Source organism: Canis lupus, chromosome 31, assembly GCF_011100685.1.
Source record: "Canis lupus familiaris isolate Mischka breed German Shepherd chromosome 31, alternate assembly UU_Cfam_GSD_1.0, whole genome shotgun sequence".
Lineage (NCBI taxonomy): Eukaryota > Metazoa > Chordata > Mammalia > Carnivora > Canidae > Canis > Canis lupus.
In genome coordinates, this window is record NC_049252.1 from 39,280,621 (window position 1) to 39,301,512 (window position 20,892).

The 20,892-nt window shown below is 69.6% G+C and overlaps 1 protein-coding gene across 1 annotated transcript; it reads left to right on the plus strand.

Moving 5' to 3' along the window:
* The first annotated feature begins 1,510 nt into the window (after positions 1 to 1,510).
* Positions 1,511 to 19,034, plus strand: COL6A1 (collagen type VI alpha 1 chain). Its single transcript, XM_038581692.1, has 35 exons — positions 1,511 to 1,686; positions 2,155 to 2,284; positions 3,687 to 3,887; positions 4,342 to 4,501; positions 4,618 to 4,746; positions 4,842 to 4,862; positions 5,089 to 5,109; positions 5,184 to 5,228; positions 5,959 to 6,012; positions 6,432 to 6,476; positions 6,571 to 6,597; positions 6,786 to 6,812; positions 6,898 to 6,942; positions 7,446 to 7,499; positions 7,669 to 7,731; positions 8,417 to 8,479; positions 8,598 to 8,651; positions 8,741 to 8,776; positions 8,981 to 9,043; positions 9,943 to 10,005; positions 12,347 to 12,409; positions 13,290 to 13,352; positions 13,661 to 13,711; positions 13,843 to 13,878; positions 14,354 to 14,416; positions 14,615 to 14,680; positions 15,120 to 15,155; positions 15,392 to 15,428; positions 15,735 to 15,743; positions 15,835 to 15,968; positions 16,072 to 16,181; positions 16,580 to 16,763; positions 16,858 to 17,038; positions 17,836 to 17,865; positions 17,991 to 19,034. Exons 1-35 carry the CDS (start codon positions 1,593 to 1,595, stop codon positions 18,611 to 18,613), a joined length of 3,081 nt encoding a protein of 1,026 aa, XP_038437620.1. The 5' UTR covers positions 1,511 to 1,592; the 3' UTR covers positions 18,614 to 19,034.
* The last annotated feature ends 1,858 nt before the right edge of the window (positions 19,035 to 20,892 follow it).

Consider the following 20,892-nt stretch of genomic DNA (forward strand, 5'->3'; position numbering starts at 1 on the left):
TATCTGTTTTCTGAATAAGTAAATAAAATCTTAAAAAAAAAAAAGAATCGACTCTTGAACAGCACAGGTTTGAAGGCAGGTCGGCTCGCAGCGGGGTCTCTCCTGAAGGCGCAGTGGAGCTCCGCAGTGGCATTTTCTCCATGTTGTCAGGACTTAGCAGCTCCCTCCTCTCGGCGACTTTGCTGTGACGACTCGGCACATGACAGGACAGGCCCAGTCGGGCACTGACCCCACAGCGCTCAGAGCACCGAGGCTCAAGGGGTCCGTCCCTATTGGTTACCTTTGTTCTATCAAGTGGGGACCTTCCCCAGCGAGAAGGAGCGTCTACATGAGCGGTTACTGGGGGCCATTTACGCGCGCACCCGCAGCCCCGGCGCGGGCCTGGGCCTGCCACTGACCTCGGGGCGCAGGACGCAGGGGGCGCGGGGACCCAGGGCTGGGTGCGGGGGGCGGGGGCCGCGGGGGCGCAGGGGAGCGCGGGGGGGGGGGGGGGGGACACGGGCATCCAGGCCTGGGCGCGGGGGTTGGGGGAGCCTGGGCACGCGGGGCGCGGGGAGCGCAGGGGGACGTGGGGGGCGCGGGGAGCGGGGAGGGGCGTGGGGACCCAGGCCTGGGCGCGGGGAGGCGGGGGGGCGCGGGGAGCGCGGGGGGACGCGGGGGACTGGGGGGGCGGCGGGGGGCGCAGGGGGGCGCGGGAGGCGCGGAGGAGCACAGGGGGCGCGGGGGGCACAGGGGGGCGCGGGGGGGCGCGGGGGGGAGCGCGGAGGGGCGTGGGGACCCAGGCCTGGTGCGGGGGGGGGGGCGCGGGGAGCGCAGGGGCGGCAGGGGGACAGGGGGGCGCGGGGGGGGCGCGAGAGGAGCGTGGGGGGCGCTGGGCATCCAGGCCGAGGCAGCCGGGGGCGCGGGGAACGCAGGGGGCGACGGGGGCAGCGGGGGGCGGGGCGGGGGGACGGGGGGCACCTAGGCCTGGGCGCAGGCACGGGGCAGGGGGCGCGGGGGCGCGGATGAGGCGGCGCGGGGGCGCGGGGAGCGCAGGGGGAACTGGGGGGCGCGGGGGCGCGAGAAGGAGCGTGGGGGGGCCGCGGGCATCCAGGCCTATGGCGCCGGGGGGCGCGGAGAAACACAGATGGGCGCGAGGGGGTTCGGAGGGGCGCGGAGGGGGCGGCAACTAGCGCCCTGGGCGCAAGCCGGGGCACGGTGGGCGCGGGGGCAGCGGAGGGCGCGGGGAGCCAGGGGACATGGGGGGCGGGGGGGGCGCGAGGAGCGTGGGGGGCGCGGGCATCCAGGCCGAGGCGCCGGGGGCGCGGGGAACGCAGGGGCGCGGGGGCGCGGGGGGCGCGGGGGTCGCGGAGGGCGCGGGGGTCGCGGGGGGCGGGCACCCAGGCCCAGCGGGGCAGGGAGCCGCGGGGCGGGAGCGGCCGTGACTCAGCCGCCGGGACCCCCGCCCCCGCCCCGCCCCACCCCGCCCCGCCCCGTGGGGCTGAGGCTGGGCCGCGGCCGCCAGCGCCGGGCGAGTCGGAGTCGGAGTCGGAGTCGGAGTCGGAGTCGGAGTCCGAGTCCCGCCGAGCCTCCCGCTCCCGGGCCGCGGGGACATGGGGCCGGGCCGCGCTCTGCTGCCGCTGCTGCTCGCCTGCTGGGCCGCCGCTCAGGACGCGCCGGGGAGCGCGCGGGCCGTGGCCTTCCAGGGTGAGTCCCGCCGCCCCTCCCGGCCCTGGACGGCGCGGGTCCCGGTGCCCCGCGGCCCCCAAGGCCCCAGCGTCCCCACCCCGGGCCGGTGGCCGACACCCGAGGGCGACGCGCTGCGGGAGCAGCCCAGGCCGCGGCGTCTGACTCCCCTGGGCCCCAACCTGGTCCCCAAGCTGGGCCCCGGGGCGCAGAGCAAGCAGCCCCGTCCTGCCCCCCCACAGGCTGGGGCTCCCGACACCCCAGGCAGGGCTCCCGGACCTGGGCTCCCAGGGTCACCCTGCCTTGCCCCTCGGTGCCGGGACCCCGTGGAGGTCCCAGAGTCACCCTGCCCTCCCGTGGTGCCAGGACCCATGTGGGGCTCCCAGGGTCACCCTGCCCCCCCCTCCGTGCGGGGCCTGCCTGGGGGAGGTGGCTCCCCTGTGTCCAGGAGGGCGCGGGGTGTGACCTCAGCCCCCCATGCTGGCCCAGACTGCCCCGTGGACCTCTTCTTCGTGCTGGACACCTCCGAGAGCGTGGCCCTGAGGCTGAAGCCCTATGGGGCCCTGGTGGACAAGGTCAAGGCGTTCACCAAGCGCTTCATCGACAACCTGAGGGACAGGTAGGAGCGGCCGTGAGCCTCGGGGGCGTGCAGGGTCCCCACCCTGGAGCCAACCCCCTGCCCAACCAGAGGGCCAGGTGGGAACCAGGCCGCTGAGTCACCCTCCTGCGTCCACAGTGGCTCCAACGGGCCAGGAAGGGGCTGAGTGTGAGGAGGGGACGTGCAGGGCACCCCAGGGGCTGTGGCACAGCACTGCACTGGGGGGGCTCCCAGGACCCCAGATGTGCCTCCCCAACCCAGCAGAGCAGGTTTCAGGAGTTGGCAGGAGGCTTGTGGCTCTGCCTGGTGCCGGAAGAGAGCCCCCCTCGCCACCCCTGGACTCGGACCCTGGCCCCGTGGACGGTGGGAGCCTGTGTCCCGAGGCCAACACCCTGTCGCAGTGTCCTGGTCCAGAGGCGGAAGGGCTGGCCTCCTTCGCGCCCTCACTCTTTCATCTGCTCCAGGAGTGTGCGGGCGGGGGGGGGGGGGGGGGGGGGGGGGGGGGACGGGGGGGGGAGGTGGCACTGGGGGCTTCCCCGGGCAGCAGCCAGTCTGATGACTGGACACACCCATGGGGGAGTCAAGGCCATGGGGTGGAATCCAGGTCAGAAGCAGGCTCTTCCCCAATCTCCCATCTGGGCAGGGCCTGGGCCCCGTCCTGCTGCGCCCCTGCTGACCTGCTGACCTGGGGCCAGGGCACTGAACCCCCAACCTTGAGGGGGTGGCAAGGACAGCGGGTGGGGGCCTCCCAGCAAGGGCCGTGTGACCTGAAACCTTGAATTCAGCCCAGATGCCGGGGTCCCTGAGGCCCCCCAACTCCTCCAGGTGCCTCAGGCCTGGTTACTCAACTTCTCATGACTCAGTTTTCCCAGCCGTGAAATGGGGTGAGCTCTCCTGCTGTGGATGCTGTTGGCACCGCTGTGGGGGCCCCGGTCACCCTGACTGCTGAACTGGCTGGTATCTACCCCAGGCCCCAACGAGTGACCCCTGAAACCTCCAGGGAAGGTGCACAGGGGCAGGAAAGGCAGCCACTCAGGGCCACGGGGACCCGCGCAGTGTCCCACTTAGAAGGGGCCTCCCTGCACTGTCGCCCTGCCCCCTGCCGTCCACGTGGGACCCCATCCCCAGAGGGGCACACACCTCCTCCTCTGAGCACCCCGGATGTCAGGGGAGACAGTGGTCACCCGCAGGCTGGGGCCGGCCCTCCCCACCACGCCCCAGCCCCCCCCGCCCCGCCGCGTGTCCCGCGTGGTCCCCAGGGCAGGGAAGTCCAGCCAGCGCTGCCGGGGTGTGACGGGGCGGGGCGGCCTGTCGGCCTGTGAAATGGGCGACCGTCGTGCCCGTGGACGGACACACACGGGGAGCCGGGGGCCCTGGCGGCGCCTGCGGGGAGGACCAGCGCTCACCCCGCGCGGCCCCGCAGGTACTACCGGTGTGACCGCAACTTGGTGTGGAACGCGGGCGCCCTGCACTACAGCGACGAGGTGGAGATCATTAGCCCGCTGACGCCCATGCCCGCCGACCGCGACGCCCTCAAGGCCAAGGTGGACGCCGTCAAGTACTTCGGCAAGGGCACCTACACGGACTGCGCCATCAAGAAGGGGCTGGAGGAGCTGCTCGTGGGGTGAGTGCCCGGCCCAGGTCGGCGCCGCCCCGCCCCGAGCGGCCCGTGTCCTCGACGCTGAGGGACGCCGCGCACCTGCCCCGGTGGGCAGCAGCGGCGGCCGCTCGGTCCCCGGCGAGCACCCACCCGCGCTGGCCCGTCCCCTCCTGCCCCGGCCGGTCGGGGCGCTCGGGAGCGGGCACCTGTGCCTCTCCCGGTACCCGGTACCCGTGCGTTTTCCAAGACAGCGTCGCCGAGAAACGTGACCCCGCAAACCGTTGCCACCTGCTTCACGTCCTTTGTCACAGCCTCTGTCCGCAGCCGGGTGGGCCCGGAGAGGCGGCGGCCCGCGCAAACCGCCCTCCCAGACCGTCCCTCCAGGCCGCCAGCCCCGCTCCTCCCCGCGCGGCCCCGCTCCGTCCCGGCGCCCCGAGCTCGGGCTCACGGGCCGGGCCTCCCGCTGCCCACCCTGCAGGGGCTCCCACCTCAAGGAGAACAAGTACCTGATAGTGGTGACGGACGGGCACCCCCTGGAGGGCTACAAGGAGCCGTGCGGCGGCCTGGAGGACGCCGTGAACGAGGCCAAGCACCTGGGCGTCAAGGTCTTCTCCGTGGCCATCACGCCCGACCACCTGGTAGGAGCCCCGAGCCCGCCCCGCGGCCTGGGGGGTGCCGGGCGGTGGGGGACCGGGAGGAGCAGACATGGGGGGCAGGCCCCGCCGTCGTCAGCCGCCCCCCTCGTCCGCCCCAGGAGCCGCGCCTGAGCATCATCGCCACGGACCACACGTACCGGCGCAACTTCACGGCGGCCGACTGGGGGCAGAGCCGGGACGCCGAGGAGATCATCACCCAGACCATCGACACCATCGTGGACATGATCGTGAGGAGCCCAGGGCGGGGACCCTGCGGCGGGGACCCTGCGGCCGCACCGGAGCTAGCACAGGAGCTAACCGCTTTTCCTCTTTTGCTTTTCAGAAAAACAACGTGGAGCAAGTGGTAGGGGTCCCCTCCCCCTCCGCCTCCCCCCTCCCCTTCTCCCTCCTTCCCTTCCCTCTCCTCCCCTTCTCCCCTCCTCCCCTCCCCCCTCGCCCCCACCCCCGCTGTCCAGGGCAGCACCAGCCCCTCTGCCCCCCGGGGCCCGCCGTCGGAGCGCAGGCGGGCACCCAGGGACCCCGCGGAGCCCCGCGTTCTAACGTGTCCTCTGTCCCCCCTCCTCCGGCAGTGCTGCTCCTTCGAATGCCAGGTGAGTAGGGGCCCGGCCCCCTCTGCCGACACCCAGGAAGCTGGCTCGGCCTGACCCTTCTCTCTGTCTCGCAGCCCGCCAGAGGACCTCCCGGGCCACGGGGCGACCCCGGGTATGAGGTGAGTGGCCGCACCCCTCCCTGCAGGCAGAGGATGGAGCACAGCCCTGCACACACGGCCCTGCGCCCGGAGCCCCTGGTGCCAGGGACGCGGCGGGCCCCCAGGCGGCTGTCCTGACCCCACAGGGCGCCCACCCACCGAGGCGGCCCCCACCGTGGGGAGAGAGTCCAGGCCCGCCGACGTCGTGACCGGGGCTAGCTTGGGGGTCTGACCGGCCTCCCCACGGCTCCCTGGAGGCGCACCCCCCGCGGGCCAGGCTGCAAATGTGGGTCCCAGGCCAGGTGTGGCCCCCACAGAAAGTCAGCGGTAGCGGCCGCCACGCGCCCCTTGGCACGCTGCTCCTCAAGTGCAAGCTCCTGGCTGCTGCGCAATGTCGGAGTCCGCGGCCCTGAACCTCAGGAGCACCGCCCGCGGGCGCTGAGCCCGCCCCGGCCTGGGAGCCCCGCACAGTGGGGACGGGTGGGGGTGCCCGAGGGAAAGGTCGGGGGCCGGGCCGGCCGCACAGGCCAGCACAGGGCCTGGGGGCTGTGGGCGGGCGCGGACACCCGAGCTCGCAGACCCCAGGGCAGGCCGCAGCCACGGCAGGAGCCCCAACACCCCAAGGCCTCTGCAGCTCCCCGAATATCTTGTGAATCCTTCTCTTGGGGACAAGTTGGGGGGGGTCTCTGCCGCCAGGTTCTCAGAAATAAACAGAAATCATCCCCCAACCTCGGTCTGCTCTGTGTTCCAGGGAGAACGTGGGAAGCCGGGCCTCCCAGGAGAGAAAGGAGAAGCCGGGGAGCCCGTGAGTGCCGAGCGCCCGACCTCGGGGTGGGGGTGCTGAGAAACCTGAGGCTGGCAGGGGAGCTGGGTTCGGTGGAAACTTCTAGAAGGATGGCTGGTTTCTGGGCACCATGGTCTTGTGGCCTGACCTTCAGGGCATATGGCCCCAAGGGCAGTGAGAGCAGCCGTCCCTTCCAGCACATTCGGCCCAGACCTCAGTGGAGCAAGTGAGGGGTCAGCCCAGGGATGTCTCCCCATAGTCCACCCCCCACTCCTGGGAAGCCTGGACCGGCCTTCCCCCTCCTCCTGGGGGGCATCCTGGAGCCCCACTGAGGAGACCCCCACCACCACCTCAGGCTGCTGTCTGGGCCTCAGGCCTGGGCAGATGGGAGGCTGCCCCTGCCCCGGGGGGCGTCTAACGTGCCCCCTCCTCTGTTCCAGGGAAGGCCCGGGGACCTCGGACCCATCGGCTACCAGGGGATGAAGGTGTGTCTCCCCCTCCCCCAAACACATCTGGGCTGGCCCCGGGGCGTTGACCCGGGACACCAGTGACACCCCCTCTCTCCTGTCTGCTCTGTAGGGAGAGAAAGGGAGCCGAGGGGAGAAGGTGAGTAAGGCGGGCCTTGGGGTGGTGTCCCTCGGGGCACAGAGCCGCCCCCCGCGTGCCCGAGCCTGAGCCGGCGGCGCCCATCACGGCCACCCTCCTCTGCCTCCCTGGGGAGACGCGGGCCAGTTCCCCGGGAACCTGCCTCACGCTGGGGGGCCACCCCCTCCCTCTCTCTCCTGTCTCTGCAGGGCTCCAGGGGGTCCAAGGGCTACAAGGTGAGTGTGGGGGCCGGGCCTGGCTTCTGCCCTGGGGGTGCCCTCTGACCCTTGTGAACCCCTCCGTGGTCTTTGCTCCCTGCAGGGCGAGAAGGGCAAGCGAGGCATCGATGGTGTGGACGGCATGAAGGTGGGTCCCCCCCCCCCGCGGGAGGCGGGAGGGCGGGGCCGGGTGTGAGGGGGCGGGGCCAGGGGCGGGAGGGCGGGGCCAGGATGCGATGGGGCGGGGCCGGGTGTGAGGGGGCGGGGCCAGGGGTGGGAAGGCGGGGCCAGGATGTGAGGGGCGGGGCCAGGATGTGAGGGGCGGGGCCTGGCTGTTGGAGGGCGGGGCCAGGATGTGAGGGGCGGGGCCTGGCTGTTGGAGGGCGGGGCCAGGATTGATGGGGCGGGGCCAGGGTGCAAGAGGGCGGGGCGTGGAAGTCAGGGGCGGGGCCTGGAGGCCAGGGGCGAGGCCTGGTGGCCGGAGGGCGGGGCGTGGAGGCAGCGGGAAAGGCCAGAGCGGGTCCTACCCAGCCCCAGACCCCGCGGACCCAAGCGGGCTGGCCAAGGGGAGACCACCGTCCCTGCGGGGCCTCCGGAGGGGTGGCCAGGCCGGAGCGCGAGTCCGGGCACTGACCCGCCTTCCTCTTGCAGGGGGAGATGGGCTACCCCGGCCTGCCAGGCTGCAAGGGCTCGCCCGGATTCGACGTAAGTTGCATTCTGTCGCTGACATTTTCAGACTAAGTTCCCGGGTGCAAACGTGGACCTCGGAAGTCACCCGGGGTGCCCCGCGCAGGCCTACCTTTCCAGCGTTTGCACCCAGCCCAACGGCTGCTTGTTGCAGACCAAGGGCTGACCTCCTACGATTTCCCACCAGGGAGCTCAAGGACCCCCCGGGCCCAAGGGTGACGCAGGTGCCTTCGGACGGAAAGGAGAGAAGGTTAGTGACCCAGGTCGGGCGCTCCCACCTACCCGGCGTGACCCAGAAGTCCTTCCTGGAGGCAGATCCTCCGCGGGGGCAGGTGGGGAGCAGGGTGGAGAAGGCGGAAGCTGTCCCCAAGTGAGGGCTGGGCCTCCTCGTGCCCCAGGCCCCCCACGCTGCCCACCTGCAGCAGGCCAGGTGGCCCCCACGGCCGCACAGCCTGGAATCCGTCCCCTCACCAGGAGGGCACAATGTAAGGATAAACAGGCTGCTGGTGGCTGCGAGCGGGCAGGAAAGTCAGGAATGGGGACATGGGGTTTTGCGTCTGACGTGGGGCACAGCGTTCTGTTGCGGGTACTTTCCTGGCGTGTTGAGCGGCGGGGGGAGCTAGGGGGGCGGCCAGGTAAGGCTGACCCTCCAACACACCCCAGCCACGCGGACTTCCTGGGCGATCTCCTGCGTGGGGCCTCCATCTGACTTCCAGCCGGATGGAACAGGCTTTGGTGACCAGAGCTGGATCCGCATTGGCATGCGCGGGGCTGAGCCCAGGGGTGCCACGGGGAGGGGGCTTCAGGCGGTCCTGGTAGAGGAGTGGGGCTGGGGAGGGCCCTCCACATCCGGGTGCCTGTGCTCGGTGGGGGAGGAGGGCGGGGCAGGGCCGTGCCCCAGGACAGCATGGGCATGACCTTTCCAACCTTTGCAGGGTGCCCCTGGAGCTGATGGGGAGCCCGGAAGGCCGGGGAACACGGGGCCACCGGGAGATGAGGTGAGTGCTCGTGGAGTCCCCCGCAGGTGGGGGGGCCCGAGCCCTGGGACGGGGGTCGGCCGCAGCCCCGGGCCCAGCGCGGGTCCAAGAGGGACAGCTGCACCCTTGTCCCCCCCAGGGCGAGCCGGGGCTGCCTGGTCCCCCCGGAGAGAAGGGAGAAGCCGGCGACGAGGTGAGCACCCACAGTCCGCCCCCGCTCCCCCCCACCCACCGTCAGAGTTCCCATCCCAAACTGACGCTGTTTGTTCCCCTCAATCCCAGGGAAACCCCGGACCGGACGGTGCCCCCGGAGAGAGGGTGAGTGGGGCAGGGGCGTGGGCCTCACCGCCAAACAGCCGCGTGCTCATGGGCCCCAGGGCTTCTGTCGGAGTCAGGGGGACCCCGGGCTCTGAGAGGACGGGGTGTCCCACCAGGGAGGTCAGAGCCCAACCGGGCCTCCGCCCCCTCCTCCCCGCAGCATCTGGGCTGCAGCCTCACCTCCGTCTGCCTCTCTCCGCACAGGGCGGCCCTGGGGAAAGAGGACCACGGGGGACCCCAGGCGTGCGGGGCCCACGGGGAGACCCGGTGAGTTCATCGAGCTGAGAGCCTGCCCCCCCTCCCTGCACCCAGGGGCTCAGGACCATCCACCTCCCCAGGACACAGGCCCCCCGTTGGACTCTGGCGACCTGCGCCCTCACCTGGTTTCCCAGCAGCACAACCCAACCCGGGCCCCGGGGCGTCTCAAGGGCCCTGAGGGAGGCCAGGAGGCCGCGGGTCCAGACCAGGAGAGCCAAGGGCAGGCTCTCCGCTGCCCCCCTCCCGGCGACCAGCTCGTCCCACCACCAACAACCCCAGCAGCCTGGGGTGCGGACCGAGCCTTGAGGGCATTGCCGGGAACAGGACCCCCCAGCGGCCGCGCGGTCCCTCCTGCTGTGACCACCCAGGAAAACCGCTCCTCCGGGGACGGGTGTCCAGCTGCCCCGATGCGGAGAGCATGTTAGCCTGAGGCTGAGGTCACTGAAGAGGGATTTGCTTTCTGCCCCGGCCCTGCTCCTCGTAGCTCCCGGGACCCCACGACCCTCAGCACGGGGGTTGGGGAGGGATGTCAGTGCAGGGACGACATGGCCTGACCCCCGTTCCAAGCTCCCCTGGTGCGATCAGGACCCCAAGGAGCCCCTGGGCAAACAGGGCCACAGCCGCTCCGGCCAAGGCCAGTCAGGGAGCCTCCCTGGAGGGGGAGCAGGTGCGGGCTGCGGCCCCCGGCCTCGGGAGGAGCCTCCTCGCTGCAGTCTCCTGAGGCCATGCAGGTCTCTAGAGGGCCGCTGACCTCCTCGTGGTGAATTCCCGGGAGGAGGGATGAGGCCAGGCCAGCAGGGGCTCGGGGCGCTTCCTGGCTCGGAGAGCTGGGGTCCCCGGCCTTGCCCGTGCCGCCCAGGCAGCTTGACCTCTCCAGGCCTCCACACTCACTACTCGTCCCTCCCCAGGGCGAAGCTGGACCCCAAGGTGACCAGGGACGAGAAGGCCCCGTCGGCATCCCCGGAGACCCGGTAGGAAGCTGTCTGGGGGGCGGGGGGGCGGTGTTCTCACCGGCCGGAAGGCTGACGGCAGCTCATGAGTGTAAGGGAGGGCTCTCTCCACTTCTGACGTGCGGGCTCCTGCAGGGGCTGCCCAGGGGCAGGAGCCAGCGGCAGGAGGCGGAGGCAGCCGGGGCCACCCAGCTCCCATGGCCCCCAGGGACTGTGCTCATGGAGGGGAGTCAGAGGCTGCCCCGTCACCCCGCGGGCTCCTGCCGGGACATAGGGCTGAGTGAGCAGACCCCCGCCTCAGAGTGGGTGAGAGGGGCAGCGGCGGGGGACCCCGGGACACCCGGGGACGCCCCCTGGCCTGGCGGGGCAGGGTCATCCCCATGCTAGGAGATGGCATCCTTGAGGCCCCAGGAGGCACCAGGGGAAGAGGCTTGCTCAGCAGTGGGAATCCAGGTGTGAGCTCCTGGCTGGAGGTAGACGTGGGAGTGTTGGTGCATAGAAGTTTCCGGAATTCCTGGATGGGACACTTTACAGAGGCCGTGCTGGGGGAGGAGATGAGAGTGGCGGCTAGGGAAGCAGAGGGTCCGACCAGGCCGCGGCCTTCGGTGGAGCCTCATCCCCAGCACGCAGGGAGGGCTCTGTCTTCCTGCCGGTGGCCAGGAGGCCGCTGTTCCAGATGCCTGAGCCCCGAAAGCCCCGCGGGGAGGAGCCCAAGGCTCACCCGCCATGCGGCCGTGGACCTGGGGCGACCACCCCCCAGGCGAGCCCAGGAAGGGGCCACTCGCTGGGCATCCCGGGGGCAGCTGCCTGGCCTGCAGGGCAGGGTCTGCGCACACCCAGCTGGGAGGCGCCAGTGGGGGACGAGGGGACAGCACCCTGGGGGGCCGAGAGCGCCGGGAGCTCCGCGCAGTCAGCGTCTGGGGGCCCCGACCTCAGAGCGCCAGGGCTCGGGCTCTGGTAGGGCGTGGCTTGTGGCCTCAAGCCTTTTTGGTGGCTTTTCTCGTGGAAAGAAATTAGGAATTGGGCTTTTAACAAAAAAGGAATTTAAAAAACCAGAAAGCAGCAGCGACCGCAGCAGGGCTGCCCAGTCTGCAGGAGCATTAAAAATGTGCTGGGTCGGTTCCAGTGCGGGGCGCAGGGGGCGTGGACCCACTTGGAGGCCAGCTCGGTGGGGGACTGTCCTCCCACGTAATTCCAAGTGGGGCCCCCTAGGAGCCAGCTGTTCCCAGGCCCGCGGCCGTGTGAGCACAGGCCGACGCTCTGGAGCATCCGCGCGTCTCCTCGGCGGTAGAGGCAGGATGACATCTCTCCAATAAGATGGGTGTAGACGCTCTGTGGCTCGTGCACAAAGAGCCCTGTAGCTGGGCCCTGTCTCCGGCTTCGGAGCCGCGGTTGAATCTAACTCCGACGGGAGAAAGGCGTGCGGCAAAGGCGCCGTTCTCCTGCCCCCGCATCTCCCCCGTAAGGATCGATTTTACTTTCTTCCGAAGTTCAGTTTCTTTCTGATCCTTTCACGTGTGTGAGAGCGTGCGGGGGCGGGCACGTTGTTGACACAGGCAGCGTCCTTCTGGGATGCTCTTCCCCTGGGGGCCGTCCAGGTGGGCACCGTGGACTCCGCGTGCCGAGTGCCCCCGCTCGTCCCCTGTCAGCGTGTACGCAGGCGCTGTCCAGGATTTTGCTTGGACCGTAAGACGCGTCAATGCCCATCTGTCTCTGTCTGCCATTTGTCCATCCATCCTTCCTTCCTCCTTCCTTCCACCCTTCCATCTTTCCTTCTATTCTTCCATCCATCTTTCCATCCATCCCTCCATCCATCCCTCCTTCTATCCTTCCATCCTTTCTTCCTTCCATCCATCCATCCCTCCTTCCGTCCCTCTTTCCATCCTTCCTTCCTCCCACTGGCCTGGCCTGGGGCGCAGAGGGCCTCTGTTTCCCACCCATCCTCCTGGCCCCCATTTCATGTCCCCAGAGCTACCCCCAGGAGCCCCGAGGTGAGACTGCGGGTCCTTGCCGCTGGCATGAGGGCGACAGCCCCTGCTGAGCACCAGTGAATGGGACACCGGGTCACCGGGAGTGCGTGCCTTTGAGGGAGAACCCCGTGAACAGGAGCCTCCCGGAAGGCGTCGGCAGACAGGCCCGAGTCCGGGGGCGGGGGCGGGGGGGGTCCGGCTCCACACCTGGCATGCACTCCCCTGTCTTCGGGCCGGGTGTCCCCTGGTGCTCGGGGCACCAAGACCTGGATGCAGAAAGGCAGACAGCAGCCCCGGGGAGACACGTGGGCCCAGGGGAGCAGCTGGCGTGGGTCTGGGGCGCTGGGGGCTCTGCGGGGCCGAGAGGTGTGACAGCGTGTCCATCTCCGCAGGGCGAGGCTGGCCCCGCTGGACCTAAAGGTTACCGAGGTGACGAGGGGCCCCCGGGGCCTGAGGTGAGTGCCCCCCACCGCGCCCGCACCCCGGGAGGGCCGTGGGACTGGGGAGCGCCCCCGCTCCGGGTTCGCGCAGCTGTTTCAGTGCATTTCGCGGCACCTGTGTCTTTCAGGAAACTTGAAAAATGCAGGAAAAAAATTAGACAGAATTGAAATCTAAAATGCTACCACCCGGAGATAAAATGAACGTTTGGGCTTCTTTCCAATTTATTTTTCTTTTTTTTTTTTTAATTTATGATAGTCACAGAGAGAGAGAGAGAGAGAGAGAGGCAGAGACAAAGGCAGAGGGAGAAGCAGGCTCCATGCACCGGGAGCCTGACGTGGGATTCGATCCCGGGTCTCCAGGATCTCGCCCTGGGCCAAAGGCAGGCGCTAAACCGCTGCGCCACCCAGGGATGCCCCCCAATTTATTTTTCTTACTTGCATACTATGCCTTATACATTTGGCTTCCTAAAATTTGTTTTCTAATTTTGTCATTATGAACATTTTCTAACACCCTTAATGATTTTGCACAACTTGCCTGAGGCGCCTGCGCAGCCCCCCAGAGCTGCGTCCCTTTGCTTCTCGGAGCCCCGGGGCTGGGCCTCCCGGCCGTCTGCGGCTCCCAGCCCCAGGGGTCACCGCCCTGAGCACGTGGGTCTCCTTCTGGCCGCGTCCGGGGGCGCCCGGGGGATCTTGGGCAGGAGGTGCGGGCTCCCCCAGGGGCTCTGTTGCCCCGTGGCCAGCTCCAGCTGGTGGATTTAAAGATCCTCCCCGAGTCACGTCGCACGGGCGAGCGGAAGCCCGTCCTTCCTGTGCTCAGTGGTGTGGCGCCTCGGAGCCCCCGGGCTCACTGGCTGCGCGTCCACTTCGCTTTCCCAAATCCTCCTCCCCTCTTTAGGGTTCCAGAGGAGCTCCTGGGCCCGCGGGGCCCCCCGGAGACCCCGGGCTGATGGGTGAAAGGGTGAGTAGTGGTCCCAGAGGCTCAGGGCCCGGGTGGGGCTGACGCCTGGCTGCAGGGTCGAGGAAAGCTGTGGGTTCGAGGTCATGCGTGGGGTCTGAGCGTCCCAGCTGCAGTGTCTGGGGAGGTGCTTCTTCACAGGTGACGCGGCCTGTGTCTGGGGGCACCAGGGGTGCTGCAGCCCCTGCGGTCCCTGTGCTCGCCGTAGGCCCCGGGCGCCCACTCCAGACTCGGGTCACACAGGGCACCCTGGGCAGGGGGAAGCTGCACTGGACGGCAGCCAGTGACAGGACTCGGTCTACTCTCTGCAGGGCGAAGACGGCCCCCCGGGAAACGGCACCGAGGGCTTCCCTGGCTTCCCTGTGAGTGCCCCGGGTTCCTGCCCCGTCGTCCCTGGGGCCGCACCAGGAAGCGGTGGCGGGGGGTGTCCCTTGGGCGCCCCTGCCCCCGGCCGAGTCAGAGCCTGCTGTGACCGTCCTGTCTTTCCCTGCAGGGCTATCCGGGCAGCAGGGGCCCCCCCGGGATAAACGTGAGTACATGCCCACCACCGGGCTCCTGGTGCACTCACACACGTGTGCAACACACATGCACATGCTCACACGTGCACCCTTAGCCCCACACGTGTCTCAGTCTGTGGGGCCCCTGCCCAGCCCGGGGTGACCGGCATTGCCCCTGGGCTCCCAGGTACTGCGCCCCAAGCCTCGGGGTGTCGTCCGGCCGGCGCTGGGCCTCAGGGCCTCCCCAGGACCTTGTGCCGTCCCCGCGCGGGGACAGAGTCTCCTCTATCTTTTCCTTTTAAAGCTTCTGCTTCTTAAAAAGGAAACGCAGCACCATGGCTTCCAGCTCATAAAGCTGGTTTCAAATAGAAAATTGGTAGAAACAAGGCAGGCAGGGGCCGGTGCTGGGGGACAGGACCCAGCCAGCGCGGGCGGGGGTCCCCGCCACACACACACCTGCCCCCGGGACTCTCTGCCCCATGGGCCGTGTGCTCCTGTCACCCGCAGGGCACCAAAGGCTACCCAGGCCTCAAGGGCGACGAGGGAGAAGCCGGAGACCCCGGAGATGACGTGAGTGCAGAGCCCCCCAGGGTGCTGAGGTCACCTGCAGGGTCCGGACGTGGGGCGGGGGTGGTGGTGGAGGGAGGTGGCGGCTGCGGCTCTGCGGGGGGCGAGGGGGACACCAGCCCAGGGCCCGTGGACAGAGCAGCCGCAGAGGGTCCGGTTGGTGGTGGTCGTGTCGGGTGACGCTGTGCTGTTCCCTTCCAGAACAATGACATCTCCCCACCAGGAGTCAAAGGAGCAAAGGGGTACCGGGGCCCCGAAGGTCCCCAGGTGAGGGGGCGTGGCCGGGGGCTCACAGGAATTCTGAGGCTGCGGAGGGGTCGGAGGGCAGAGGCTTCAGCACGGCTGGCCCTTTGACGGGGGGGATAGGAGGGGACGGGCAATTTCAAGGGTTGGGGGGCTTCAGGGATGGGGGAGCAGCTGGTAACCAGGTGAGGCGTGAGGAGAGCACAGCAGAGCCCAGGGTGGGTGTCTGGGGGGCACCCCTATCCACTCAGACCGGAACAACTCCCCTGCCCAGCGGTGAGAGCTGGCGAGCCATGCCCAGGGCCCCCCCCGCTGGCCCTGCAGGCTAGGGAGGAAGTGCCAGTGTCTGGGGGCCCCTGATGGGACATCGGGTCAGCCCGAGGGCCGGGAGGCAGACCCGCAGTCCAGGAGGCCATGCGCCCTCACCACCTTCACCACCTTCCCCCTGTCCTTCCTCTGACAGGGACCCCCAGGACACACAGGACCCCCGGGACCAGATGTAAGTGGGCGTCTGTGATCACTGGGGGGAGGCTGACCTCTCTGGCCATGGACCCCCGAGGGGGGGCACTATGACTGCGACAGGGGTGTGTGATGGCCACAGGGGACGCAGGGTGGCCTGCCTGGCAGGGACCCCTGCCCCAGGGTGCCTGCCGCCCTGGAAAGCGAGTCCCACCGTGGTCCCGGCTAAGGGACCCGGCCGCCCGTTGAGCTCCCCGTGCATGTGTGTCCCCGCAGGAATGTGAGATCCTGGACATCATCATGAAAATGTGCTGTGAGTGTCTCTCATCTCTGACCAAGTGTCTTCATTGGGAAGAATTCGGTGCCACCGGCGCCAGCGCCCACCTTTGGTGTTCAGAGAGGGCTCTGTTAAACCGCGGGGTGGGGGGCAAGCAGGAGGGGCAGGGGTGCGCCCCGGTCCTGAGAAGCTCCCGGAGAAGGGGCTGGGCCACTGTCACCCCCGCTGCCCTACGGGGGAGGCCTGGGTGTGGGGCAGCGCAGCCCACCCTGGCGAGGGCAGCCCGGGCGTGGGGGTAGGATCTCTAACAGACCTGACTCCTCCCTTCTCCTCTTTCCCCAGCTTGCTGTGGTGAGTCCTTGGAACCTTTCTGGGGTGTTCCCTGGGGGAGGCAGGGGGGTGGCGGGGGGCCCCTGGAGGCTGACCCTCCCCTTGCCCGCAGAGTGCAAGTGCGGCCCCATCGACATCCTCTTCGTGCTGGACAGCTCCGAGAGCATCGGCCTGCAGAACTTCGAGATCGCCAAGGACTTCGTTGTCAAGGTCATCGACCGGCTGAGTAGGGACGAGCTGGTCAAGGTGAGGCAGGCCCGCCCCGCCGCTGCCCGGGACACCGGGTGGGGAAGGGCCGGGGCCCTGCCAGAGCTCGGGAGTCCGCTGACCCTGGCCTGGGACCCCGCAGTTCGAGCCTGGCCAGTCGCACGTGGGCGTGGTGCAGTACAGCCACAACCAGATGCAGGAGCACGTGGACCTGAGGGACCCCAACATCAGGAGCGTCCAGGAGCTCAAGGAGTGAGTGCCTCGCGCCGCAGCCTGCAAACCTCGCAGGGGCCCGGGCTCCGCCCCCGCCCCGCCAGGCCCCGCCTTTGCTGCCCCAGGCCCCGCCCTCGATGCACCAGGCCCCGCCCCCGCCACGCCAGGCCCCGCCCCCGCCACGCCAGGCCCCGCCTTTGCTGCCCCAGGCCCCGCCCCCGCCCCACCAGGCCCCGCCCCTGCCACGCCAGGCCCCGCCTTTGCTGCACCAGGCCCCGCCCTCGATGCACCAGGCCCCGCCCCTGCCACGCCAGGCCCCGCCCTCACCGCGCCAGGCTCCGCCTCCGCCGCCCCAGGCCCCGCCCCCACCGCCCCAGGCCCCGCCCCGCCGCCCCAGGCCCCGCCCGGCACTGACCCGCAGGGCTCCGGCCCCACAGAGCCATCAAGAAGCTGCGGTGGATGGCGGGCGGCACGTTCACGGGCGAGGCTCTGCAGTACACGCGGAACCAGCTGCTGCCGCCCACCCAGAACAACCGCATTGCCCTGGTCATCACGGACGGCCGCTCGGACACCCAGAGGGACACCACCCCGCTCAGCGTGCTCTGTGGCCCGGACATCCAGGTGGGGCCACCTCCGCGCCACACACGGCCACCCTGAGCCCGGAGCGGGGGGCCTCCTCCACCTGGGCCGCGCCGACGCCACCTCTCCCCTCCAGGTGGTCTCCGTGGGCATCAAGGACATGTTTGGCTACGTCGCGGGCTCTGACCAGCTCAACGTCATCTCCTGCCAAGGCCTGGGACCCCAGGGCCGGCCGGGCATCTCTCTGGTCAAGGAGAACTATGCGGAGCTGCTGGAGGACAATTTTCTGAAGAACGTCACCACCCAGATCTGTATAGGTGGGCTCGCGTGGGGGCCTCTCGCAGCCCTGCTGGGAGCCGCCTCGGGGCAGCTGAGGCCCGGCTGCACCCCCAGCCCCCGTGACCTCCTGGCCGCAGGAGCCCCACGCCCCCAGAGCCAGGGCCTCCCCAGGGCTGCCTCACGCTCTTGCTTGAGGACGCTGGCGCCCAGCTCCCCGGGGCCCCGGGGTCCGTGCCTGGCTCCCCAGGGTGCGGGCTGCACCGTGCTTCTCAGGCTTTGTCCTGCGAGCACACACACTTGGTGTGACCCACACACTTGCACTTGCTCTGCTGGTGCCCCAGACGGCCCAGGGCCTACCTCAGAGCGGGTCCTTGTGGGCTCCGTCTGGCAGCACAGCTGGGTGTACCTGCGGGCAGCCAGTGACAGGTGGGAGGGTGCGGGGTCACATCTGCCTACGTGGGACGCAGCAGGTCCACATCACCCGCCGACAGTGTGGCATGAGGTGTTGGGCCCACAAACCAGCCACTGTCCCCTCTGAGCTTCTGCATCCCCGTCCCCCAAAGGGGCCTGGGCTCTGCTCTGACACAGGGTTGGGGTGAGGACCCCTCGATAGTAGCTGGCGACCTGTCCTCGGCCCCAGTGCCGCTCGACAGTAAGGGGACGCCCCCTCCTCTGGGCCCAGCGAGGAGGTGCTGGCCAGGCTCCGAGGGGCGCTCCGGGGTGCAGGGCCGCAGCGCCTGCCGCGGGGGTGCTTCGGGTCCAGCTTGCTTCGGGGTCACGGAGGGGAGAGCCGTCCGAGGGCTCGCAGGCCCCATGCTGTTTTTCTCTTTCACAGACAAGAAGTGTCCAGATTACACCTGCCCGAGTGAGTAGCGGGGGTGCGCGGACGGGCACTGGCAGGGGGCGCGGAGGAGGGTCGGGGGTGACCAGAGGCCGGGCGGCCGTGTCGGGGGGCCCTGGCCGGGTGCTGACCCCGTGCCCCCCCTACAGTCATGTTCTCCTCCCCGGCCGACATCACCATCCTGCTGGACGGCTCGGCCAGCGTGGGCAGCCACAACTTCGACACCACCAAGCGCTTCGCCAAGCGGCTGGCCGAGCGCTTCCTGACGGCAGGCAGGACGGACCCGGCGCACGACGTGCGGGTGGCGGTGGTGCAGTACAGCGGGCCCGGGCAGCAGCGGCCGGGCCGCGGGGCGCTGCGGTTCCTGCAGAACTACACCGTGCTGGCCAGCACCGTGGACGGCATGGACTTCTTCAACGACGCCACCGACGTCAACGATGCCCTGGGCTACGTGACGCGCTTCTACCGCGAGGCCTCGACCCGCGATGCCAAGAAGAGGCTGCTGCTCTTCTCCGACGGCAACTCGCAGGGCGCCACGGCGGCGGCCATCGAGAAGGCGGTGCAGGAGGCCCAGCGCGCGGACATCGAGATCTTCGTGGTGGTGGTGGGCCGCCAGGTGAACGAGCCCCACGTGCGCGTCCTGGTCACCGGCAAGACGGCCGAGTACGACGTGGCCTTCGGCGAGCGCCACCTGTTCCGCGTGCCCAGCTACCAGGCCCTGCTGCGCGGCGTCTTCTACCAGACGGTGTCCAGGAAGGTGGCGCTGGGCTAGTCCCTCCGCCGACGGCTCGAAGTGGGCGCCACGTGCACGCTCCGACCAACCCGAGGAGCCACCTGCTCATACAGGGAAGCCTGAGAAGCCCCCGTGTCCCCCGCCCTGTCCCCTCCGTGTTAAGGTCCCCGAAACCCCCCTTCCCTTCCGGGGGGTCGCTGAGCACCGCCTCCCCTCCCGTGTGCCCCTCACAGCGGAGACAATCCCACGGGACTCTTCAGTTAGCCTTCTTCACGCCCCCGAGGTCTGCCAGCGACCTCGTCGTGTGAGGGCCAGACGGACGGAAGCCAGGGTCCAGGGGAGTTTTCAGCCCTAACCCCTGAGTCTCCCCCTCCCCGCTGCTCGGGGTCAGACCTGGGTTCCCATGGCCTCGGGCCACGGGGCTCAGCACGGACAGACTCGCACCAGCGTCTCCAGCAAACAGCAGGCCATGGCGCCCTCAAGCCCGCGTCCCCTGAGCCCCGAGAACAAAGGTGCTATCCTGCAGACCCCCCCGTCTACTCGGAAGCCTGGGCCCTGGGCCTTCGGTGGCACAAAGCGAGGTGTTGCTTTTTAAACAAAAAAACAAAACAAAACAACCCAAAGCTCTTCTTCCTCAGGGGAGTGATTGGTTCTACGTTTTACTGAAAACCCTCTTTATGTGTTAGTTTTCTGATTCCTTGTGTTTGCTCACTGTGTCCACGTCAGCCACTTTTCAGAATAAAGGTGTTCATTCCTCCCTGTGCCGTCATCTTTCTGAGTTAAAATCCCGGCCCGGCTTGCGCTTCCCGCCCTAACAGGAGGAGGAGGCAGGCCGGGTGGGGGTCCGGTGGGGACGCAAACCCCCTGCTTGGCGCCCACAGCCCCCTCGGGGTCTGGGGCTGGGGAGGGCCGGCACCTGGGCTGCAGAAGCAGCAGCAAGTTAGGTCTCGGGTGGGGAGCTGCCCTGGGACAGGCGGCCGGGGTCCAGGGGCCAGGGGCAGGGAGCCGTGGCTGTGCCCTTGGCAGGGGTGGCCCTGGCCTCAGGAAGCAGGTGTGCACGGAGAAGCTCATGTGGCTCGGTGCCCAAGGAGGAGGCGCCCAGCCGGTGGCACCCCGCATGCTGCCGGGCCCGGAGGACACAGGCAGGACGTGGGATTTCGTGCACTCAGGCCCCGGGTGAAGGGGGCAGGTGTGCAGGACAGGACATCACAGGCACCAGGCCAGGAGAGGCGGGCAGTGGGAAGCAGCCGGGAACCCGCAGGTGGGTGGGGGGCCGCCCTGCAGCCGGGAACCCGCAGGTGGGTGGGGGGCCGCCCTGTGCACACCACGGACAGCCCGGCAGGGGCAGGGGCACGACTCCCGCGGAGACGCCCCCCAGAAGGAGCGGTGCCAGCGCAGCCTGCCAAGGGGTCTCAGCGACACCCGCCAAACCGCTCTGCTGCCACGCGCGTCCCTGTGAAGAGCCACACGGCTGCCAGCGGGCAGTTTCCCTTCTCGAGCGTCCACGTGGCCGCACCCCGCACCCTGAACCGCGTGGGCCGCCCGCCTGCGAGCGCCCAGCCTGACCTGCAGCCCGAGCAGCTCCTGGCTCCCTCCCCACCGCCCGTGGCCCTGGCCTCGGTTTGCAACCTGTAGCGCCCGCCTGGGCGGGGCTCGTGGGCCAAGGGATCCAGCCACCTGGGGTCCTGCACCCCCCGCAGGGACCGCGCCACGTGAGGGGAGCCAGGGCGCCCGGTCACCGCCCCCAGCTGCAGCCCGGTTCCCTCGCGGGCGTCTCCAGCCGCGGCGGCTGGGTGTGTAAGCGGCCGGCGAAGCCCTTTTCCGCCATCGTGCCCGTCCTTGTCGTTCATAGAAAAATGGGACACGCTTCCGTGTTCCTGAGATACTCGCTCTTCGCAAGGCCTTCCTGCGCTAAGCACGTGGGAAAGGGACCTTGGTGCACCTGTGGTTCGAGGAGACAGGTGTGAGCCGGCCAGCGAGCTTCCCACCCTCCGAGGATGCCGCCGGCTGCTGTGACAGCAGGGGTGGCCTGTGGCTAGCTGTCAGATGGGGTCACTGAGGTCCCCTGGAGCCTCCTCGGAGAGCGGGGAGAGCTCCATGCAGCGGAGCCCCACGACACGCACGATGGCTGCAGGCCGGGAGGCCCGGAGCCTCGCATGTGGCTGGTGGCAGCTCGAGGGCACGACCCACGGCGACCCCGCAGCATCCCCGCAGCGCGCGACCCACCCTGCGCTCCAGCTCCGGCCAAGGGTGTGAATCGCCGCAGGACACGGGGGTTTGGCGGAGTAACCAGGGTCCCTAACCTGTTGACTCTGCGT

Coding starts and splice junctions, on each gene's coding strand:
- COL6A1 (XM_038581692.1), top strand. CDS start 1,593: ATGGGGCCGGGCCGCGCTCTGCTGCCGCTGCTGCTCGCCTGCTGGGCC. Junction 6,598..6,785: donor AAGGGAGCCGAGGGGAGAAG/GTGAGTAAGGCG, acceptor CTGTCTCTGCAG/GGCTCCAGGGGGTCCAAGGG. Junction 17,039..17,835: donor CACCACCCAGATCTGTATAG/GTGGGCTCGCGT, acceptor TCTCTTTCACAG/ACAAGAAGTGTCCAGATTAC.